At 38.5% G+C, this 25,507-nt stretch overlaps 1 protein-coding gene across 1 annotated transcript in view; it reads left to right on the top strand.

The window, feature by feature from the left end:
• LOC112043860 (serine/threonine-protein kinase 17A) overlaps positions 1-24,571 on the top strand; it is a 263,711-nt gene extending 239,140 nt beyond the window's left edge. Inside the window, exons 2-7 of the mRNA XM_024079496.2 lie at positions 14,032-14,203; positions 14,644-14,944; positions 16,592-16,820; positions 17,187-17,566; positions 18,036-18,178; positions 19,291-24,571. Coding sequence (XP_023935264.2) covers positions 14,032-14,203; positions 14,644-14,944; positions 16,592-16,820; positions 17,187-17,566; positions 18,036-18,178; positions 19,291-19,422 — 1,357 coding nt within the window. The 3' untranslated portion in view covers positions 19,423-24,571. The remainder of the gene's footprint in view (positions 1-14,031; positions 14,204-14,643; positions 14,945-16,591; positions 16,821-17,186; positions 17,567-18,035; positions 18,179-19,290) is intronic.
• The last annotated feature ends 936 nt before the right edge of the window (positions 24,572-25,507 follow it).

The raw sequence follows: 25,507 nt of genomic DNA on the forward strand, positions 1-25,507 counted from the left end.
CGTCCTTGCGCGACTGCTAGAAGACACTTTCAAAATCCGCTGTAACCTTTACCAACCTTAGGCTGAACCAGGTGACTAGGTATTAATAGTAAATCACGCGTGTCAAATTTGCATACTAATTTTCAAATGTCGATTAATATTGCTGTAGAAACGTAATGGGTGTTCAAAGGCCATGCACAGGACATGTAGTACGAGTTTATTTAGTATTGCTACTATCAATGCTTGCGAATCATATATTCGCAAGCATTGATAGTAACAAGTCATATAATTTTATTAGATACATGTTACTTTGTGGATATCATTACAGAGAAATAAAATACTCAAACAAAATGATCTTCAATTGGTAGAGGCGGACACAAATTTGAGAGGTCTTGAATGAAAAATGATCCCTGCCTTACAGACTATTGGCGCGCTTGCCCCTAGCCCAAGCATTTTTTCTCTTTGTTGGAGAGGTGACATGTTTTAATAAAAGTCTCGTTTAATATTCGTTTTTTAATGAATTAATGCCAAGTTATAAAAAGAGAAATTTACAAATGCAACCGACATTTTTTCATAATGATAAAGTAATTGTCGGCTGGTAATCAAGTCAAAATCTTATAGCAACATTTTGGCTATAAATTGTTCGCCAAAACGAAACTATCCATCTCATTATTCGAGAAACTCTGTGTGTAACTTTTAGCATAGCATCGAATGAGCTCGACCAAAGGTATTTGACATTCGAAAACTATTGTGGTGAGGTGGGAACTCGTGCTGAGGGCTCGAAACCGGCAAACCTTGACACCGACAGGTGAACTACGTTGAGCTGCCTCACATTCTTTACCGGTGATAGGAATTTGTCTACTAAATGAGACGTTTGCTGTTTGGTTTGACGCGATAATGCGGCCGAGTTTGCAATTAAATAATTTTGCTTGTATTTTAAATACACTTCTACTAGATATTTATTCAAAGCTTTACGTATGACAGCTTCGAATTAATGATGGTTTTTGTCAGAGTCTCTACAACTATAGTCAAACTTGACGTTTCAAAAGTATTTGTAAACTAATAGAATACAAGCCCTGGGACAAAATTAACCTGTGAAATGAACCAACGTGAATAAAGCTTAGAAGGCTGTTTCTATATCAGAAATTAACTCTGAGCACTATGCCGTCATTTCTGAGCTGTACAGGTGAGTACGTAAGTGAATGGAATATCTCAGATACAAATGAGGAATTAATAATAATTCCAAGGGTTTGTAATCTATAAGCCACTGCTTGAAATAAACCAATTTCGATTTTGAATTTTGATTTGATGAACGATGGTGAATTCATGTCGGCGTATGATCTCTACCTATTCCCTCCTTTTATGATTCACTGGCAACCATATAAGCTTCGTGGTAGTACATTCCATGACGTATTTTGCCATAAAGAACTGTCTTATTAAAATTATAGATAATAGGATGGTTTTTTCAAACAGCAATGTTGATAGTGATGACTTTTTAACTAACACACAATACCACCGGTCAGACAATGACATTGATCAGATGTAATCATGCCTGAACGATGATTATTCATAACACACCGTTTACCCTAATAAAGACAATGATTGTGCGTTGGCCTACGATTGAGCGGCGATTAGCGTCGCAACAGCAGTGCGTATGTGCTCGTCGTCCATTGTTTGCTTATCTGTCGGCGTATAATCACTGCCAATTGCCTCCTTCCGCCATTATTATTAGTTATTATCTTCTTGGTGTTGCCTCGCCGCGGACGAGGATGAATGTCTGTTGTTGTTGTTGGCAACGCGTGTCGTTTGTTTTGTTCGACTGAATAATTGTAGATGTGTGACGTCATAATACACGACACATTATACCTACGCATCCAAATAGATTTGCCCTATACGTACTCGTGTTAAAAAACTTATTCCAGTTTTCAGCAAAGTTTCAGAGCCGGGTTTAAAAGTACTAGTTTAAGAAGATTTAAAAAATAACCAGAAAAAAGGCAAACATTTCGATAAATGTAAAATTAGTAAGTAGCTATTAGAATTTGCAACTTCGGAAAATGTAGGTTCTACACGACATCTACTTAGTCAGCTAGTAGACCAATAAAACTACATTTAAAGCAATGTTTAGTAGACGCTGACTGTCTGAGCGAGATAAACTCAAACACTACTAATCGTATTTCCGTACAGCTTTCAACATTAGGAAGGTTTATGTCAGAGATTTAGGTCAGAAGTTAGCGTGCTTATAAACTCAACTAACTGAGTTGAGTTAGGGTAACTAAGCATAAAGTAAACTATACCACATAGCGGTCTTTATTGCCTTGGTCGGCCACTTCACAAATAATGATATTCGGACGGAGTCTGGGGCTCCAGGCTTTCAGTTATGTGCTCAACAGTGTGCCGATTATAGGTCGTTAATGATGATGATTGGAAATAGAAGAGTTAGATTCTCAGAGCATGTGCAATATCGGCCGCCCCCGGGTACAACCGGCCCATTCCTAAGCGTGATTTGTGTGACGCGCCACTAACTAGCCGGGCCATTGGTAAACACTAAACGCGCCTCGGGGCGGTGTCGCAATTCGCAATAAAATTAATTACGCCCCGGGCTATTGCTGCATGGTATTTCAATTAATTGTTTTTCAATTGCAACGTGCAAAAAGCAGCCCCGAGAAATGGGAGAAATAGTTGACGTTAAGTCGCTTTCTCTATCAACATTACAAGCTTGCGTTATAGGTGGTTATAGCACTTTTTTGCGTTCTACCCTCTAAGTAATGCGTGGTTCGTTTTGTAGACATGCAATTTTAATCTACAACATTTTCTTTTGTTTGTCGCTAGAACGAACTGTATGACTTCTAAACGTTTGTGAGAAGTTCGTGCTTAACGTTACGTCTTACTTTTGATAACCTATTGAGGATGCCGCAGGTGCCGCAGGTCCGACAAAATACTCTCGGTACGTGTCACCCCGAAACCGGAGCATCCTCAGGAGATGTTGACTCTACAACGTACCTTGCAATTGCATATATAAGAAATTATTATGACCAATACTGTGGCAAATAGCAAAACTGCTATTTAAAGTCTGTTTACATTGATTCAAAAAATAAGTGTTTTATGTCTATCTAATTTAGTATTGCTTTATTTACTTTGTAAAATTGAATTTTGTCAGAGTGCGTAATCACAGTCACCTCACTGTAATGCGGTAAGATTTTGAAATTGATCTAGTGCGCTACGTCGACTCGTAGGCGTGTCGCTCGTTGGGAATTCGTTATCGATTGCTCGTAAATAACCAATGAGCATATTTAAGAGAGGAGACTTCGGTCCGCGCACGCGCTGCAGGCAGGTGCGGCCCGGCGCCCTGCGGGAGCGCCGTTCGGTGTCTGTGCGTTATGCCACGTGGATATATACCTACTATAGATCTAACTATAGATTAACAAGTCATTATCAGCCTGTTTTTAACACCTTCACAGTCCAGTGAGCCCAACATGGGTATATACCAGATTCTCCTTACATGTCTGTGAGCCCAATATGGGCTCATAGTAACTGCTTGTGAATTTTCTTCTAATAAACCTATTGGGTCTTGTCGGGTAAGATAACTGTATGGGATACTGTGAACGTGTTAAAATGGTACTTATTACAAGCTCAACCGCACCATGCTGCTCCAATGCAAGTTGGTGGGCTTAGTGACCGATATAGATGGCTTGACGAGTTTTTCAATGGCTTTGCACAGCGGTGTAATATAATGCACCATCCCAACTTTCCCAACATTTCCAACTCCGGGCTGAGACTTTTTACTGAAAATTTCTTAGAAGATAAGCTAAATAATTGTTAACCATGAGACCCATTTCAACATGAAAAAATTCATTAGTATAATATATAATATAAATCCAGCCGATTGGTAAATATATGCGTTTATAATTATATACAGCTATTAATTTTTATCAATATGTTAGAGGTAAGATCGTTAAAGGTCGTTACTTTACAAATATATAATAAAGATACTCGGCGTTGAAAGTTGTAAATTATAATAATTTCTCCTTGAATTATTATAGTTGTATTTTCATTTTCGTGATGTATTGCAGTTGTTCTGAGATAAGATATAAAATCATATCTATTACAAGCTATGTTTCTTTACGTATAGCCTAAGTTATACACTTGAGCGATTTGCATCTCTTATATTTAAACGAACAAGTTATACTCTTAAGCGATTTACATTTAAACGAGCAATTCTTGTAGTATAAGTTGGTACACATAGTTGGTAACTAGTCAGAAGGAGTAAACCAATATCTGACCGTTTATAAAAACTATCGTTAAAAATAAGCAATTTTGTCAATCATTTAATACATTTCATTATTGTGTCGTCACAAAACTAGAATTAAAAGAAATAACTAGTAAGACGTATAATAATCAAGGCAGTGGGTATATAATTTCATCGTGATTTATAATCTACTATTAGTTTAATAAATAAATAATATAAATGCAAAAGTGAGTTTATTTGCTTACTAATCATTTCTGGCGTACTAAACCGATCGTCATGAATTTGGCGCATATGTAAATTGCATCTTGAAGACTATTAGGGAACAGAATCATCGGAACAATCGAAGTGTTCCTGCAGAATCGTTTTAAAACCTTAATCCTGGCGGATAAAGTTGTGGTTGAACAACGTAACTGAGTCTCACCCGCTTTCGCTCATGTTTAGTACCAGCGCCCGCAACCTCCGTGGCGTACGTGCAAGGCGTGATATCTGAGATAAGTTCGAACTAAACGCGAAACCAGCGTGATTTATTATCTCCCACCTTACCTCCGGGCTCTAGTCCCATCCGTCTGCGTTGCGTTGCGTAAAATGGAACGTAGGACATAATAGGTTATTCTCTAAACAACGTCAACGTTGACTCATCGATGAATGATATTGTAACGAAGATATTATAAAATTTATTCTAACATTAGCAACGCTGACGCAGCGATAAATATGCTTTAAAAATATCTCTAATAATACTAAAATATGTTATACGTTTTTTATTGAAAAACTTATAATATATAATAAACGCTAAAAGTCAGGTCAGGTCAAGTCAATTTTGTTGTGATGATTGTAAGAATTTTTATTCGAATTTTGGGTGTATGTTATCTATTTCTCCAATTTCCGAAATTTAAGCACAGTTTTTGTTTGAGCATACAATTGAATATAAAATCGGTTTACAAAAGAAAGGTCTAATGACAAATCCTATGTCGATCCTATTCTTCCAACGACTTAAGCTATAAATGAGACATACGCTCAAAAACGACCCTCATTTAGCAGTCGGGTAAAATACCCCAATCAAACTCTCGGAACTACAGAGAAACATAACCAGGTGTAAATCTTTTCCCAACACTACAAACTAAAAAAACTGTGAAGTGTAAACAGAGTGCACTACAAAACGTTACAACTGGCCCATTGTGCCCTTGGGAAACAAAAAAAATGTAATTAACTCGCCTCCCCCGCGCAAGGGCGTAATGTGCTATTGACGGGTTGACGAGTTGACGTACGCTCCATTGTTCGGATTTCTAATTTAAAACTTGATTGCGCTGAGCATCCCTTGTTGTGATGTGTACTATTGTCCGATGGTGTGCAGAGTAATTGTTCCACAGATATATTAATTAGAGAAAAAAAAACATTTTCGAAGAAATGATTTCTAATAATATGAAGCTTTATTTAACTAAGTTTATTTAAACTAAGTGTGTATCGGTAGATATCCAACCCTTTCTCAGATTTGAGTTTGATCCTTAAAACTATTATTTTTTTTTATTTAATGATTTATTATTCAACAAAATACATATTGAAATTTAGCCTAACCATAGTGCAACATAAACTTTTTAATAGGTTAAACAATATAAGATGAACGCGCGACATCTAAAAATATTTTCAACTTAGCACACTTATACTCGTAGCACCAAATATATGCATTTGCAGTGTCTATTAAGCTAATGATGTCCTACGTACTCAAAAGTATATGTTTACTCACTGCTAAGCTCGCGTGTCCTCTCAGAAAAAGAGAGGTAAGGCCAATAAATAAATAAATAGTTCACCAAGCTGTTGCAGCTGACTTCACATACGCAAAGAAAAAATCTCTATATTCTGTAGACTGTAGAAGTCTAAATGGCCTTTTCTTCTATTGCGTTATTATAAAGCTTCATATGTACCAACCCTATTTTGGACAAACGCTAGCCGAAGGTCAGTGGCGATCGGCCACTAGTTGTCAGGGTGTGTCGAGGTGTCCACTGGTTACTCTCTGCCGTGTAAGTGCTCTGTGCCAACGACAGGGCGCCCTTGTAGAGCCGTTGATTCCGTGCTATTTGCATTTTAAACTAACCAACTAGCGTGCGACAATTTTACAACAACACTGACTATGTATGTGCCTTGTTGGTTTAGTGGTTAATGAAGTTCCGGGTTTGAATCAGCGGTCGTACTATAAAAATATTGGGTTTTCTTTCTTAGTAATTCTCCGTAGAAGCCTGGAGTTAGGTGGGGGTGGTTTTAGTGGTATTGGTGGCGTTACTCACCTTAAAGTTGTCAAGTTAATGGTGGGTGTCCACTGATCCGCATCGTACATATCGGATCGATAGATAAAATCCGTTCAATGCGATCCGTACGATGCGGATCAGCGGACGCACTTGTATGACTTTCTATACAAAGAATACTGAAATCCGTTTGATACGATGCGTACGATACGGATCTGTGGACGCCTGTCGTAAATCCTCGGTGCCAATCTTATAAATAGCTCTTATTCTTATTATATTAATTCTTCATATTCTCCTTTCATAATTTTTAAGCATTTTAGTTACTTTCTATTGTGTGCACTAAATAATAAAAAAAAAATATTGTTCCTAACAAAATCCTGTGCAATAACTTACACAGACAAGGGTGTGCATATTATTGCTTTGTTTTGTGCTGGAATTATTGTGCACTGTAATAAACGCAGCCTTCAGTATACGCAACTATGAACTTTATGTTTAAAACTTTAGAGTTTAAAATCAATTGTGATGCTGGTTCAATAGAAGTAATAGGCATCTGAGGATGAATAAAGATAACTTTTATGACTTCCCTTATATGGTCCTTTAAAAAGAATGATCGCTTCATAATGTAATAAAATATATGAGTAACTTATGTAGGCATGTTGTTATAACTATTATTATATTATAAACGGACTTCGTTTAATTATAAAATCACCATAAACCAAATAGGTACTTATAAGGTAACCTAATCCGGTCGTTATGTTTAAAAAAAAAATATAACCGACTTCAAAACCTAAAAACGTACCCACTAAACTAAAAAGCGAAAAATAACATCATAATATGTTCTACCTGCTGATCAGTATGAAGGCGGTGCTAAGCCGGTGATGTATTAATTCAAGCCATGTTATAGATTTAAATTTTGCAGACAGTGTTGTTTCATGTGGTCCTGTCAAAAATGGCTTAAATTAAGTCAACACCGGCTAAGCACCGACTTCATACTGATCAGCAGGTAGAACATATTATGATGTTATTTTTCGCTTTTTAGTTTAGTGGGTACGTTTTTAGGTTTTGAAGTCGGTTATATTTTTTTTATTAAAATTTTTATTATTTTTCCATTTTTAGTGTAAAATTTCATCTCAAACGAATACATCAGACCCCTAATGACAGTCACAACCCATCTTGGTACAAAATTCTCAGCAATACAAATTAATCAATCCCAAGCACAAGGTAGCTACCGTAAACCGTTAAGGGGTGCCCTTAATTGACCTTGGTCTTCATCATCAGACCCCTAATAACAGACACAACTCATTTAGGTAGAAAGTTCTCAGCAATACGAATTAATCAAGGCCAAACACAAGGTAGTTACTGTAAACTGTTAAGGAGTTCTCTTAATTGTCCTTGGTCTTCATCACCAAACCCCAAAATGACAGTCACAACCTATCTATGTGGAAAGTTCTCATTAATACAAATTAATCAAGTCCAAACACAAGGTAACTGCTGTAAATCACCGAGGAGTTCCCTCGTCTGTTTTATGACTCCATCATCAGATCGATTTTAAACCTTCATGAAATTGTAGTGCTTAAAAGTACTAAATGGAAAAGTTTACGAACACACTAGACACCCATATAATTTTCGAAAGTTTCCCTCAATTTCTCCAGGATTGCATCATCAGATCTTGACATGATGGCAATGGGACCAAATGGGGACTATACCGTTTGAAACAAAAAAAGAATTTTTGAAATCGGTCCAGGCGTCTTTGAGTAATCGGTGTACATACATAAAAAAAAAAAAAAAAAAAAATACCGACCGAATTGAGAACCTCCTCCTTTTTGAAGTCGGTTAAAAATGACTTGTTTTACCACAGATTCAATTTAGTTGACATTAAATTAATTAATTTGTTTCCAAGCTTAGTTTTTGAACGACTTCCAAAATGGATTTCATATTGATTCCATTTTTGGAAGTAGAGAGTATTTTCGCAATGTAACTTCGCAAGATCGTCACAATTTAGATCCTTTATGATTCCACGTTTAAGGATCCTGGCTCAAGGACAAAATATAGTTCAATAAATACATTAGCTTTAGCGTTTTCTATGTTCTGTGGTTGGAATAGTTGGAACATTTATTGTACTTACTAGACTACTTACCATCAGTAGTAACATCGGTACTATAGAGTACCTACCATCAGTAGTAACATCGGTACTATAGAGTACCATCAGTAGTAACATCGGTACTATAGAGTACCATTAGTAGTAACATCGGTACTATAGAGTACCATCAGTAGTAACATCGGTACTATAGAGTACCATCAGTAGGAACATCGGTACTATAGAGTACCATCAGTAGTAACATCGGTACTATAGAATACCATCAGTAGTAACATCGGTACTATAGAGTACCATCAGTAGTAACATCGGTACTATAGAGTACCATCAGTAGTAACATCGGTACTATAGAGTACCATCAGTAGTAACATCGGTACTATAGAGTACCTACCTACCATCAGGCGTGATTCACGCCTATTGGTAGGCAATAATGTCTAGGAGACGTGGCCTAATCACTCTTGACTTGAATATAGCCCTATTGACTATTGCCTTATTAAGCTCTCCGCTTTGTATTTTTGTAACATGGTAAAGAGGAGCATTAGTCGTATTTAATATTCCATCTAAAAAAAAAAAAGAGTCGGAACCGTAATCAATCATCGTTCATCGTTGATTCGGTTGGTCGTCGATGAAAGCAACGCTGCGGTCGCCATTGCCAAGGACGTCGCTTGGCGGTCATCGGTCCGGTTGCGCAACCTTGGCCGTCTGTTGCAACTGGCTAATGCTTTTGGCTTCAAACACGCCTCTGTAAAACTCTGAACTTGGCTTCGAACTATGAATTACACTCACTTATTTTGTGTTAAGCGTTAGATGCAGGCAACTTGAAGACTGTCGTATTTAGATGACTGCTAGACTGTGACTTGCGCGAGGTTAATTTAAATTTAATAAAGGATACACTCACATACATACACACGCACACACACACCACTTATGTTTTAGTTAGTTTAGGACTATGATACTTACATACATATGATCGGCCGCGTTTGCTAAATTGCTAATATGTGATGAAGTGCGTTGTAGGGTAATATGGAAAAATGTCCGTTTCATCGATTCGTCCGTGCAACCGACGGGGATCATAAATACTCGTTGTGGCCAATTGCGTCCACAACATTATGCGTCTATGGTGGGTTTGGTATGGTATTATGGTGGGTTAGCGTGATCATACGTGATAAGATGGCGTTCTACAAAGACCAGGTCGCGTTTCAACGACTTAGCTTTTATTTTGGGAGAATTTTCATAATATCTGTCATAATCTAAAAAATCCCCTCTCTAATAAGGAAGGAGGCTTGTCCGTGTAGCTATATTAAAATAGGCTGATAATGATTATGAAAAAATATATGATTTATTTATATTTTGTGGATGTTAAAATTTATTTTAATATTTTATGGATATGTTAAAACTCACAATGGCCTTGTACTTCAGATGAAGCAGATTGTGCAAAAAAAATATACCGGTCAAATTGAGAACCTCTTCCTTTTTGAAGTCTGTTAAAAATCCTATTTGTCTGATGGGAACTCATTGAAATACAATAAGTTTGGGAAAATTACCATAAACTTGAAAAAATAAAGTAACATTTACTTATATACGATATATTACCAACGTCACAATGTCACGTCCATAAAATTACAACATATTTTTGTGTTTAATATGTACAACCACAAGGTGCACGGTGTTTGCTTAAGCAATCCATTCAATACAAAATTGTTACAAATCAGACGGCTGCATTTCGTCGACCGAAGAAATAACCTCCCGAGTGGCGTGTCGGTTATTTTTTCGGCCAAAGTCGGCCAGCTGCCGTGGCAGGTGCGCCCTTTTCGGCGAAAATCACACCCCCTCCCCTCTCCGTCCTACCCCCCGCACCTGCGGGCATAGCATCTGCACCAGTTTTTACTTTTAAGCTTCGCAATCAGAGATCGTTTGGAGGATTATATCTCGGCAGTTTGAATAAAATTTTATTTCTTCGCTTCGTAGGCCTGGAGGTGGTGGATGAAATATAAATTTTTTTCAACGTGAACATTTTTGTCATAGTTGTGAATTCCAGTGTTGTTTCAATCGCTATAAAGAACCTTAGTAGACTTCAAAACTCACTATCGTAGGTACATCGATATTAAATAGGTTCTTACTTAGAACAAATGTTGTTTCAATAATACCTCCAATATTTGTAGCCTCTTTACGAACACACTCTTTACTCTTTACACATATTTGGCTGGTAAAAGTTGCTTCTAATTGGTCCCAAATATTAAGACCTTTTAATATTCAAAACCGATGAGAAACAACCAGATTATGTTCAGTAATTCTCGATTTTTTTTTATAAATAAATAAATATACTTAAACAATACACATCACTATCTAGCCCCAAAGTAAGCATACAGAGTAGCTTGTGTTATGGGTGCTAAGATAGTTGATATTATAATATTAATATACAATTATATACTACATATAAATACTTATATAATGTATAAATACACACAGACACTGGAAAACACCCATGCTCATCACACAAATATTTTCCAGTTGTGGGAATCGAACCCACGGCCGTGGATGCAGAAAGTAGGGGTCACTACCCAATGCGCCACGCGGCCGTCAAATTTTGATAGACTGTGTAAAATTTTATTTATTTTTCTAAAACAGTTAAAAATTCAAGTACATTTTACATAAAGAAATGGTTCCCTAGCTCTTAGCTTACCCCAATTGTAAGGTTTCGATCGCAAAAAGTTTAACTTCGTGATTTACGGTTATTTTCGTTGTAAGGTGAATGACATCTCATAATGGAAGAATTTCGACAAAAACAGACTAGCTTTCCTTACGTTTATACTTTGTAAACGTTTTCTTCCATGGCTGTGAATATGGATAATAATATATAATCAATAATCAAACAGCAGGAGGGGGGACCCCGCCAATCTACAGTTAACATATTTACATGCCCCCCTAACGTTATATGAAGTCAAACTTTTTCTTGAAATTATCCTGACCCTAAATTACAGATTGACTGAACTATGAGCGATGTCACATCGCTGTAACTTTATGTCAGCCACTGACGATCAAGTAATCTCACATATTTCCAGCGTTAACGGCTTGACGTCCGATAAAACTGATCGTGTGTTGGCCGCGATCGGCATGGTGTCAAAATGCAGAGGCTGGTCAAGAACTGGTATCCTAAACCGGCGAAGTATGAAAAGACTTAATAAAAAAAAGGAATGAAAGATGTGAATGAAGAGAAAAGACTGTTATGAATGGAAGTATTTTCCAAATCGCACCAAGCGTGTTTTGAGTATTGGGGGAACATAATTATAAAAAGGTTCCGACGAATTGGGAACCTTCTCATTTTTTTGAAGTTTGTTAAAAATAGACGGATGACAATGAAGTTCCTACAAAATATTTATCTCTAGCAGTAGACTCCATTAGTTGCTGTGCTGATGATGACGATGAACCGCGTTTGAGCTGCTCCTTGTCGCCGGCTGAAGTCTTTGGAATAGGAAGAACAGCGCCGCCGACGTGTGTATCTTTAGTGTTGACTGTTGTCTAATTATTCCAGCCAGGAAGAGCCCGTTTGAATGTTGTATGAATGCGTTGCTCTCTTTCACCTGTGATCTACTCGCCTCCGAGACGTGATACCTGATGCGAAATATTCAGATGTACCTACCTACGTACGGTTTTACTGAAATCAGTAAAAACTAAGTTTTATAATAAAAAAGCAGGGAGCTACTATTTGACAAGGTTTTACAATATCTTCCGCCAAATCAGTGAGCCAAAATTGAGAGTGATCATAGGGACCTGGAACCGTAGGTGCAATATATGTCGTTGTTTATTAACTATAATCCTTTTCATGAAAGAAGTGCCCCAGACGCAGCGCTTATGGCGCTCATTGTCATTTGGTAATGGCGGTCTTATTGTTTCATATGTGTAAGGCAATTTTTTTTTCAGATTATAAAAGGACTCTATGATAGATTTCATCCAAATCCGTTATAAAAAATACCTTCTGGTGTTATAAATAAACAGATTTTGTTGCATATATGAAACAATGCACATACTACAATATATTGTAGTATGTGCATTGTAGATATAACTTGGACCCGGTGGTCTAAATCTTTGGCAACAGGCAAACGTTGCGTATCTCACCGTTAAAGTAGAAGGCACCGCTCCGTGCAGTTGGACGTCATGCAAGACGGCTATTACGGCGACAAATGGACCACTAATGGCCTTTTCATGAGATGTTTATCGCATTCAGCTTGTCGTCTTGGCGAAATTGCCCAATTACAAGCTCTTATACATTACGGGAGGAAATGTCGCATGCATCATACTGGAGATAGTGAGGAGTGAGCAGTACTGCAGCTATTATCGTCGCCCTAAATGATCCATCGCTTACGTCTTCTCTCTCGTGGTTTATTATTATATTTAAATAGGTACTTTATGACTGCGAAAGTTTGTTGGGATGGATGGATTTCGTTCATTGTAGTCTTTTTTAAGACCATAATATTCTTTTGATTCATTTATAAGACAAGCTACCTACTAGGTACCAAAAAACATTCGGTCCGAGAACCGGAAGAAAGCTCAGCAGTTGACTTTTTAATAATATATTTATTTAAATGTTAATTTAATTTGTTTCAAATGTTGCAGTTTATGCAATACTGTCCATGTGCATAAGAAGGCAGTGGCGCTTGCTTTTATAAATCATTTTTATTAAACAAAAGTAACAAAATAAAATTATTTTCTTTACTTTATTTTTTTTTTAAGTGAAAAAAAGGGAGGGTAAACCGCTTCAAAACTTTTTTTGTTTTTCGTCATGTATAAAATGTACCTAACCAGTAAGGTGTTCTATTCCGGTGCACAAATCTGCAGCGTGCCCTGTGTGCGAGCAATTATAACACGGCGCCGGCGCCGCCGCCACTCGGTCAGAGCGAAGGAGTGACTCCCGCCCGTGATGTATGGGAGAAAACTGCCTTAGCTAAATCTCGTTTGTTACTTGTTTGTTGTTACATCGAAACTTTCCTGTTGATTGTATCAACTACGTAGGTATACAGTCTGAAGAGTGATAATAGTATCTGTTGAGTATTAATAATGATTTAGTGTTTTATGACAATCACGTCTTACTAGCGGATGCGACTTCGACCTACCTCCTAGACCTTCTTAATCTGGCCCTTTCGCAAAATTCGTTCGTTGCGGACGTCTAATAACTACCTCTCTGCCAAAAACCAACTTTGTACGTCAGGCGGTTTCAGAAATATCGTGACGGGACCTTATAGTATGGGATGAAATCAATCTTAGTGTTTGATGTCAATTACCTCGTCAGAGTTGTCTGGCTGCTAAAAGTTGTTTACCTGCTAAAATGCTTCTTGCTATCTTTACTGACTGTTTCTGGTGCGAAAATTGCAACACTTTGTCATAGACGTATCTGAATAATGAATCATCATCAATATGTTGGTCTGTGGGTATTGACTCGATTAATTATTAATCAACGTTGTTTTGTTTGTCCTCAGGGGTAAATTCGCGTCAGTCCGCAAAATCCGCCACCTGGTCTCCGGAGAGGAATACGCAGCCAAGTTTATCCGCAAGCGAAGACGCGCCGCGGACACCACACGCGAAATCTTGCACGAGGTGGCCGTGCTAGCGCTCTGCGCCTCCAGCTCGAGGGTCGTCAGCTTGCACGAGGTAAGCCCATCAGGATCCCTGAAATCTTGGCGTGCGATCAATATGTTGACTTATCATCATCATCATGTACAGTTGATGGAAATAACTATTTGAAAAAACATCTTTATTTGCAAAAACGATTACAGAACTGAGTAGTCGAGCCTGTAACTGAGTTGCGAGTAGTAGTGCCTGTGGTCTCCACATTAGTAAAACTTTTTTGCGCACGCTTGAATTGAGGAGTAAGTTGGTGAATGAGTTACGCCTTTGCGGGGTCGCCACTTGGAACCCCAACGTCCATCAGCTCTTCTGTTTTTGCCTGTCTGTATGTCCGTATTTTTGTTTACCGGGCGTTACGCTAAAACTACTGAATGGATTAAAATAAAACTGGGCACGATTTGAGACCGAAAAATAAATCAAAAAGCGGTGAAACAGAGGTTGAAAGTTTGTATGGTAAATTGCAGGTATACGAGACACGCTCCGAGGTGGCGATAGTGCTGGAGTTGTGCGCGGGCGGCGAGCTGCAGCGACTGCTGGACGAGGAGGAGCGGCTGACGGAGGGCGCGGCGCGGCGAGCCCTGCGCCACGTGCTGGAGGGGCTGGCGCACCTGCACGCGCGCCGCCTGGCGCACCTGGACCTGAAGCCGCAGAACCTGCTGCTGTCCGCCGCGGGCGAGGAGCTGCTCATCTGCGACTTCGGCATCAGCCGCGCCATCCAGCCCGGGGCGCATGTGCGCGAGATACTGGGCACGAGGGATTATGTCGGTGAGTTCAACGATTTTACACTATTAGATATGTTAAAACAAAAAAAACATTTGACGACCTCCGTGGCGCAGAGGTATGCGCGGAGGATTTACAAGATGGAGGTCCTGGGTTTGATCACCGGCTAGGCCGATTGGTTTTCTTAATTGGTCGAGGTCTGGCTGATGGGTGGGCTTCGGCCATGGCTAGTTACCTCCCTAATGGCAAAGACGTTCCGCCAAGCGATTTAGCGTTCTGGTACGATGTCGTGTAGAAACCGAAAAGGATGTGCATCCTCCTCTTAACAAGTTACCTCGCTTCCATCTTTGATTGCATCATCATTTAACATCAGGTGAGATTCTAGTCAAGGGCTAACTTACAAAGAATAAAAAAATATATAACAACGATAGATATAGGTAATAATAATGTTATTTAGAACGTAAATAAAATTAAAAGTTTTGAAATAGGTACCATATTAACATTATCCTGGAGATAACTATACTACTATTCAGTTGCTTAACTTAAAGGTGCTTTTAAATTTCTATTAGTTTTCGATGTAAATAAGAACTATTTTGAATCTCATACTCGTACATTAGTCAGATTGCATAATTAAGATGCACTCTGTTGCATCTTCAGTTCTTCAATCCCTCGACCATAACTTAGATAATTTTTATGGTTGGCCTGCCATGGTAATTATGGGGAGTTTACTGTGCGTTATACTTACACTTATTTAAACTTATGCGGTAAACGTAGTAAATGGGAGATAAGAATCTGTTCTGGACTAAAAGCGACGTTTATTTATTGACCATAAAACATTTATGAACACGGATTGTGTTTGTGATTATGCTAATGCGAGTTGATATGCGAAATACAGCGTGGGAGGAAGTTTCTTTCGGAATCTAATAATTTAGTAATTAATCGGTTGTCTTATATTTGTTAATTGCTTCCTGTATGCCATTTGGGCAAAGGTTAAAACGAGATTCGAACGAAGAGGTGACTCAGTGCTGTTTGCCTGCTAAGTCAAAAAACCAAAGTTGTATGTTGGCTTGCTCCACTGGTTGCAAATGAGAAATCTCTACCTAATTTGTTTTGACGTCGGTATTGATTGATAGATCTAATTTTAAAATACCATTAGCAGTTAACAGAGGCTCTTTTTCTCGCCCATCAGCACTGCTGTTGCGGTTGAATAGGCTTACAGGCACATGTTTGCGCATACTTAGTAGAAAGTATTTCTAACATTTGTGCAGGGTCTTAGCTACTGCAGTATCAGCCGAATCAATAATACGGGGCCCCCGGACGACAGGGTCCTCTTACGTGTGAAACCAAAAATTAATAAAATGTAATTGTTTCACAACAATCTCACTTAATCCAGTGCTTCCAGAAAAAAAAACTGCAAAGTTTTTTTTATTTAGAAATGACAAAAGTAAAAAATGTAATCTCTTTTTTACCTGGTTAAGCGTGCGCCCAAAAATTTTAAACATTCTACATAGGTTAAGCCACTGTCATACTGTCATTTTAAACGAGCATTTTTGTTTTCTGGTGAGAAATCTTTACCCTTCATTTGGGCCAAGTAAGGTTGATCCAAAGCACGCCAGACCACTGCATTTGTGGCCTTGGGATGGTTCCACATTAGATGGATTTTATTAAAATGTTGTCGACTCTCGTTCCCAGCGCCGGAGATCCTGTCGTACGAGCCGCTGTCGCTGGCGGCGGACATCTGGTCGGTGGGCGTGCTGGCGTACGTGCTGCTGAGCGGCTACTCGCCCTTCGCCGGCGACACCAAGCAGGAGACCTACCTCAACATTGCGCAGTGCCAGCTGTCCTTCCCCAGAGAGCTGTTCCGCGGCGTCTCGCAGCGCGCCGTGCAGTTCATACGAGAGACCCTTGTGGTTGATCCCAAGTGAGTTCATTACAGAGTTGATCCGAGTGATGGCATTTGGTCGGTGGACCAAGTGAGGATGCTGGATTTGATTAACTAACACGTATGTCTATAAAACGTGATATTCTTGAACAAATTTGTTGTCTGTCGACATAACTGTCACAAAGGGACTATGCAATGTGCATACATTTAGTGCCTCCAAGTTCTATCCATATCTAGTTTTAGCTCTTGCTGTTACTGATTTTGAAATCATTTGCTTTGGTGTATTAAATTCCATGAATAGAAAAAGACTAAAACTATCGGACACTTGGAGCTCTGCTCTGGAAGTTAGTTCGATATAGGTGATATCGAACAAATCTTTCATGAATAACATTGTTTCTGTTTCAGGGGTCGTCTTACAGTGGAAGAGTGCCTGGAGCACCCCTGGTTGAAAGACGAATCAGACATACCGCCCGCGATCGTCGGCGTCGGCTTCGGCGCCACCGACCTCGCCAGCGACGACGACACGCCCAACGACCTCAACGGGCACAACGGCCACAACGGCATCAATGGCCACAATGGCATCAATGGCCACAACGGCGTCAATGGTCACAACGGCGTCAACGGACACAACGGCTCAACAGTCAACGGCGTCGGCTCGGTCAACGGAGTCAATGGTTGCACAAACGTGAATGGAGTCACCGTCACCGTCAACGGAGTGAACGGAGTCAAAGGACACAACGGCGTCAGTGAATGCAATGGCGCCAATGGTGCGCACGACGATGCTGGTGAGTGGGAGTTAGTTAATATTATAATTATAGCAATGTTTTCTCAACCAAATCTACCGGAAAATAATGATGACTTCAAGGTTGGAACGCACATGCCTAGAAAATGCTTTTTCGCTCTTGTCTCAAGGGTGCCCGTTTTTGGAAACATTGAGACTGGATGTCACGTCTGTTCTGTCTTATAATTAATGTCAATGATATAAGGATGTCATTTTCCGTTTCCATGTCTACGGCATTTCGCTGTTTAGGAGAAGAACGGAGAAACTATTTGTACGTGTGTGGGATCCTAAATCAAGAGTTTGTTGTGGGCTCTTCTCGGACCAAGGCATATTTGGGACGTAACTCTAATTTTAAGTTTTCGACTAACTATTATCACCATTAGGTACCTATCTATCTGTCGTTTAAAAAGTGCTTGTAAAAATTACCTTTGATTTTGACTTTTTTTGATTCATACTTTTTTTCTGTTTTTCAGAATCATCGTCTCGCCCCGCGTCGCCCGCGCCCGCCGGCGAGCGAGCGGAGCCGTGTGCGGAGGAGGAGCGCGACAAGCCGCTGAAGCACGCGCACGCGCGGGACGTGTCGCCGCCCTTCCCCGACGCGCCCTCCACGCCCAAGGTCAGCGGTTGCACACTTTATTATATCAGGGCAAACGACAAGAAGGAACGACACTGTTGCACACTGGATTAGATACATACAATTAGAAATAATCAATTGAAAGTGGGCACACAAATACTGTTTTATTGCACATGCAACCTGTAGGCCTAGAGTGTGGTAACGTACCAAGAGATATTATCATCTCGTGACGAGAGAGACATGTTGTCTACCAGTAGTGGTGAAATTGAAAATGTCGTTCTGTTTCACCGCAGCGTGGTTACCGCGCAAAAGATAAAGAAGTCTATACGAATTTGTGCCCTAGTTTCTTCTTTAACTTTTGCGCAGCGAAATATTTGTGCGGCACTCGCGATACCGGGCCCACATTTGGATGTTTCGAAGCCAAGACTTTTTGCGATCAACGCTTATTTTTCTGGCAACATTTCCCATCAAGATGAGTTGCATGAGCTCCTAGATATGAAACTTTCCTCAGCTTAACGGTTTGCAAAAGTTTACGCTTCTAGTTTACGCGTCGCAGAACTTCCAGATTGGTGACTTTATGAGTCCAGCGAATGGTCAACAGTAAGACAGTCATTGCAGAGGACTGATCTAAGTTCCGCATCCATAGTATAGTAGTTTGGTGTGCTACCCATGACACAGAGAACCGTTCCCCACAATCACTAAGATCACTCATAAACTGTCCGCTCGTCTCTTCTGAGACTATAACTAGGATTAATAAGTTAGCCGTGATGTACATGGTGCAATAATAATTTAGTTATTTATATTAATTTTAATATAATTTTCTATTATATATTTTATATATGTATTAAGAAATACATACACTTCATATTATAAATTTATATTTAAATAACATTTTTCATTACACACTCGTATCATTTGAATGTATTCATATTAGCTGTGACGTCACACGGGTCTCAACTGAAAAATCAGCGCCGTGTATTATGCTTGTATGTAGTGCACGGCATATGTTGAGCTGTACACCATTTCTTTATAAGGGTTACAGACAGACATGCTGTCATAAGGGTAGGGTATTTATTGACTGTCTGTAACTTTTAGATATGAATAAATTTATTTTCTTTATTTCTTTAAATAATGTCGTATGTGTTGTCCGGCAGGTGTCGCGCAAGTCGCACCCGCACCCGCCGTCGGTGCTGGCGCTGTGCAAGAAGTTCCAGCCCGACTACGAGAAGCCGGCCGCGTGCGCCTGCCCCGTGCGCGCGCCGCCCGACCGCGCCGTGCTGTGCTAGCGCGCGCTGTGCTGCCTGTGGCGGCCCTAGCGACGCTGACGGACGCGCCGGCGACGGACGCGCGAGTGACGCACCGACGGACGCGCGACACGTGCTATTGCGTTAGTGACGGACCGCTCCGACGCGCGTCGACGTGTATTTGTGATTGTTTCTTTGCAGTTAATTGCAAACGATTGTTGGATTGATTGATTCTTTATTTAGTCAAATTGAGATTCAGGTCAATACATTAAATTTTACATACTTTCCAGTTACCTAATTTATATCCTGTATTATTGAGGTTTATTTAAAAAAGTTGCAGTACAAATACAGTAAAAAAGGCCTAATGTCACGCACTATAAACGACACAGACTTAATTTTAGAAACATGGGAAAAAATCTATTTACAATTTTAAACAAAATTTACAATAATAGATATAAATCAATACCAATCGTCTAAAAATTGTGATGCAAAGAAACAATCCTAACTCTACAGAGCAAGTCTCTCTGCGTCCCGTGCTCCGCCGCGCACGCGTGCTCCGGCACACCACGAGGATATTGCGCTCAACATTGTAAGAGATCATAGTGTCGCGTGTGGACCATTGACTGGTGATAAGTGTAACAGATTCGCCGTACTGATAAAATATATACTTAAAGCTGGCTTTTTTGACGTTTTTGAGTTCCGCAGAGCACGTTGAACTTGCTCTGTAGAACTCGAAACGTCTTTGTGGATCTAGCGTGTCTATTATAACACAATCAATATAATTATTGTGAATTAAATGTACCCGGTATTTTCACTTGTTGATAATAAACTATTTTGTGCAAAAGGTATAAATTTTATTAAAAATATTATACCAAATTCACACTAAAATCAATACAATTGGTTTTGTTAGCTGTATTTATTTTGTGGTCGAAATACTATGAATAAATGTAGGAATTTTATTAGGAATGGACCAATCGGATCATTGCTAAAATGTCACGTGATATGTGAATCGTTTGATTGGTCCGTTCGTCCGCTTTGTTCTGCAAGAACGAATGTTTTATATAGTTTGTGTTGTCATAGATTTTGTAATATGTAAATGTTGTTTGTGCGATCATTCGGCGACTCGTCGACGACTCGCCAACGCTTGATGAGTGTATCGCATAAAGTACAATACAGTTGAAGTAGTCGTGTCGTATCGCAGTCGTATCGTATCGTAGTCGTCGACGTGTCGCCCGCTATCCATGTGAAACAGTGAAATTTAGATGGTACGAATTTGATTGTACCCAAAACTGTACTGATATACTATTGGCGTCTTAGTACGAGATCCGGCATAAGAAATATATACCCTCATCTGTTATTTATTTGTTAAGAAAAAAATGTAATTGCACAATAGAAAATATTTACATTGCACATACGGTGCCCAGTTAAATTGCGACCGGACAGTATTAAAGTATTTTCTTAATTTATTTGATTTCCTTCCCTCATTGGTTTGGTCCCTAATTGGTTAATAAATAATTGAAAAAGTAAAGGTTGCCTTTCACACTATTTATATACTCTCGTCAGTTATTTAGTAGTCTAATATGTCAAATGAAAGCTTATTTTATGCTTAATTTAGCTGTATTAGATTGCACTTGATCTAGTTTTTGGTTTCCTATATTTTGTATAAAAATTGTGTTTGGGAGCAATTTGACTAGGCGACCTCTTTGCAATGTATCACTGTGGACTGTATCTATCATTTATTTCATAGCACTAATGAATAACAGATGAGGGTGTATATTTGTAGTGCGGGATCCTAGACTAGTAGCACGACTGTTGCTTGAGGCAGCTTCTGAGGAAGAAGCGCGAAAGCGTACAGCAAGCGTATTCGAAGCGATGTTAAAGCTACTAAAGGTTTTGGGTCCACTAAAATTTGTCTCAATATCGGTTGTTATATTGTATTACGATGTTATGTGTAACACGCCGAGCCGATGGGCTGTAAATAAGTTAAATTAGGTACATTTGTATATTTTATAATAGTAGGGACCCGATTACGCGAACTCGACCGATTTTGATACTTGAACGAGTCGTCATTGTGCGTAAATTAAAAAAAAAACTGTACTGTTTATGAAGATATAATAATAATAATTATGAATATAATAATAATTAGAATTTTGATAATGAAATATTGAAAACAATGAATTAGTTTTAATCATATAGTTATTGTAATTTAGATAGTTAATCGAATGACTGCCATGCCAACAACGTTGTATATTAAAAAATATAAATGAAATATATGTTGTTTGTAAAAGTAATAATTATATTATATGTGTAGGTGATAGTGCAAATTTTTCAAACCTTTTTGGTCCCAAACTGTGCCTTAGAGAGCATTAACGATATCAAATATACCGTTTACACCAACGAATTATACTGCCAGTACAAGACGTAGTTAACGTATTTTTTTTCTTACGTAACAATTGGATACGTAATGCACAAGTTTACGTGAAAAATTTTGTTTTCACTCGTTAGGGTTCAGAATTAACTGAGGTTTCGAGTTCGTCGCATAATCGCGCTCCTACACTGAAGGTACAAAATGCATAATCGATTTACGTGAATATACGAACTCTGATGGCCCTATTTCGGCAGCACACGATACTTTGCGCTAACTCTATCACTACATTTAGATTTAGTTTAGTCGGTAAGCTTTTCGCATTCGATAAAATGTCGTGTTCGATAAATTTCGATGGTGGTGATGGTTATAGTGTGCGATATCGTGTGCTGGTGGAATGTCGCACGTCTGAACCTAGCCTTAGCCGAGGCGCGCCTGTCTGTACATGTGTTCTAAGGGCGTCGCGGGCCGACTGTACATAGCATGCGACACTACTGTCGGTGTCGCGCCTGTCGCAAACTCGCGCGAATCGCGACCGAAACGTCGCGTCGACCGGCGTAACGGCAATGATACCACGCGGTGTCGCCTCGATATTCCGGTCGACGTATAATTTTGCAATATTGAGTAGGTGGTTGAGATTTGCAAATGTAAGAAAATATTGTATGGCTGTTTGTGTCGTTCTCAAAATTAATGATTTTTCATCATGAAATTCTAACCGTTCCTAAGGTCGTGCAAGCATTTGTTTATAATGTGCTTGTGCTAATCAAAATGACAATCGATGCGTATGGTCCTTTGTCATACACAACAAATATGATTTTTTTTCCCATACACAAATTGCGAATCCATTGACTATAAATGATATAGACAATGCCATACAGTTTGTCATACAAAAGTTTCTACAAACTCTATAGTAACACTGTTTGCAAAAATTCCGGTCGTCGTCCCGCGCCCGTTTGCGAGAGGCCTTAATTTATTGAATCGGCCCCGCGCTCAGCCTTCCACTTAGATAATAATAATAAAAGAATTGTTATAACGTGTCGATGACCGCGACACTGTATTGGTCTGGCGGTTGGCGGACGGTTTGTCCAACGTTTGGACAAATGTGACACCTTTTGATATGGATGAATGCATTCAAAAGTGTGCGAATCATCACAAAGATCAATGTTTGTTGTCCTATCAATTTACGATGTCATAGTTGGTGTCAATTATTGTCATAGCGTAATTTCAAACGTTCACCAACCGATCGCGCTATACCTATTGTTAGACTTAAGTGTTTAGGAGATTCGTTTTGTAAAAGAGTTAATGTTCGTTGCGCAAGTCGACAGTCTATAGCAGATAGTCGAGTCGACAGTCGACAGTCGATAGTCGATACGACGCCCAGTACGCGTTGGGACCAAAATTTTTGTGTAGTCGCAAATGATTCCATATCGGTATAGTTTGTTCTCGTGGTTGATGTAAAATAAGAAATTTATCGCCGAGCGCCGCCGTGAACCGCAAACCTTCGATCGGTCGATAGTTTTGACGCCACAATGGCGTCCGACAATTTATGTTGTGACGTCATTGGTTTGTATTTAAGGAAGTCATGATTTAAATTACACTACCAAGTTTTTACTGTTACTAAAAAATATCACAGCAGGACGTAAAAATAAGTTTTTCACTTTTGTATCTGAAGATCGAAATAATGTACTTAATTCCAATTCAGTTGTTTTAGTAGGTATAAAACTATCGACAATTCAAGTTTGCGATTTGCGGCGGCCCTAAGTGTGACCGCTTTCGGGTTGTTGAATAGATAGGCAATTGTTACGTAGTGAATGTTTACATGAGCTCAAATCTTGCGACTTTTTCTTGTATAATTTGTACACGGACTAAAGGAAAAAGATAGACGAATTATTAATCAGTGTATCTCTGAGCACGAGTTTGCATAATATTTCGAAAACTTGACTGTTTACGAATTTTGAGTGACATCACAAAATAAAATACAAAATTCATTATCAAACAAGTCTTATATTGCAAACTGCATCTTAAAGACTGATTAAAATAATATACTAATATTAAAATTAAAACAGTATACATTGTTAAAAACTAATAAAAAAAAATAGTCGAGAAAAATAACAACCTTTAATCATTTTTAAATTCGAATAATAAAGTAGAACAATAAAATCAAGACAACGTGTATTTTGAGAGATAATAATTGTATATTTGGAAAATTTTATATAATGTTACCGTTGTTAGTTTAATCTTATCCTTTTGGATAAATTAATCTCTGGTAGATTACTAATTAGCGTAATAGTATTTATTATACCTTTTCACGTCAGTATTTTTCAAACGTATTTCTCAACCATTGTTCTTGATGATGCAGTTTTCAGCAATTCTTACATAAAAAAATCATAAAAAGTGCGTACTTTTTGTACTACTTACATTTAATTTTACAAAGTTATACTGAATGATGCACAACAAAATTGTCATGTTATTTGTTTCTGAAACCATTGCTACTCGTATTTACTAGAAGCAGTAGCCTCGCTTCCTTTAATATTACCCTTATAAGATGCGAGGCGAATGCTTCTGATATTACAGATTACGTATTTTAACCTTCTATTCTTTTCCCTTTAGTCTCGAGGGTGCGCATGCACGCCGGTCGTCGGTTATTTCCACTTGATATTCGATTAGTTGTGTATTATATTAGTTATGTTTCGTTCATCATTTTGTGAAATGTTTCATCTTTTCAATGTCTTCTGAACTCAACACACGGAGATTTGGAACGCCTTGTGAGGAGAGCTGTTGTGATCCATAACTCATTTGTAAAAATAAATTATTGTGATACAAAAATATGGTTGTTTATTTTGAGGTAGAGTCCCAGGCCCGTATTATTGGATTTTCCTCAATATTGAACTTGAAATACAAGCAACTTGAGATCATAATAGTTTATATGGTGAGGAACCTAACTTCGTCATACTTGTACGTGCTCTTGAGTCGAGTAACGTCTAGTCTATTAAAACGCTTAGACCATTAAAAAGAATGGACTTGTTTCGCACCCAAATTCACCAACAAAAAAGTCTGTCGTTTTATGAGGGGGACGAGGTAAACTCACACATCGAAAACATTTAACACCATTAACTATATTCTGTGTCCATACACTACACACAAGTATATGATTGACTCGCAATACACACACGCGTAATTTTTACACTGACTAACCAGTAACCAACACATCGCTTAGACTATCTGCAGAATATATATATATATAGAATGTTCGATTACTTGATCGATTTTTTGCTGTTCCGTCGAAAGAATCGATTCTTTGTAGAAATCGTTTTTATTACAAATTTGATAAAATTATGGTAGAAATACTTACAAATTCTTCATTTCATAACCAATTTAAATTTTTTTTTTTTTGAAAGTTTAAGCTCCTGAAGTGGTCCCTTTAAACTAATCATCAGTAAGTACATAATATGATATATAGAACTTAGAACAATATTTTTTTTCGCTTTTTAGTTAAGTCAGTATGTTTTAAGTTTTTGAAATCTTTTTTCTTTTTGAAGAATTTTTTTTATTAATTTTTTTTTATATTGATGACTGCTTCTTCATTAGAAAACTTAATAGTATAGCTGTAAGATAATAGTATCTTGAACTTAATTATAGACAAAATTATACGTAAACTAAAATTAAAATCAAACTCTCCAAACAATCAAACCTACTCGTAATCAAGGTCCGGGGGAAGTGGATTTTAAAAGGACAAGGTGCCAAGAACATATTAAACACAAA

Source organism: Bicyclus anynana, chromosome 5 (assembly GCF_947172395.1).
Source record: "Bicyclus anynana chromosome 5, ilBicAnyn1.1, whole genome shotgun sequence".
In the NCBI taxonomy this organism is placed as follows: Eukaryota; Metazoa; Arthropoda; class Insecta; order Lepidoptera; family Nymphalidae; genus Bicyclus; species Bicyclus anynana.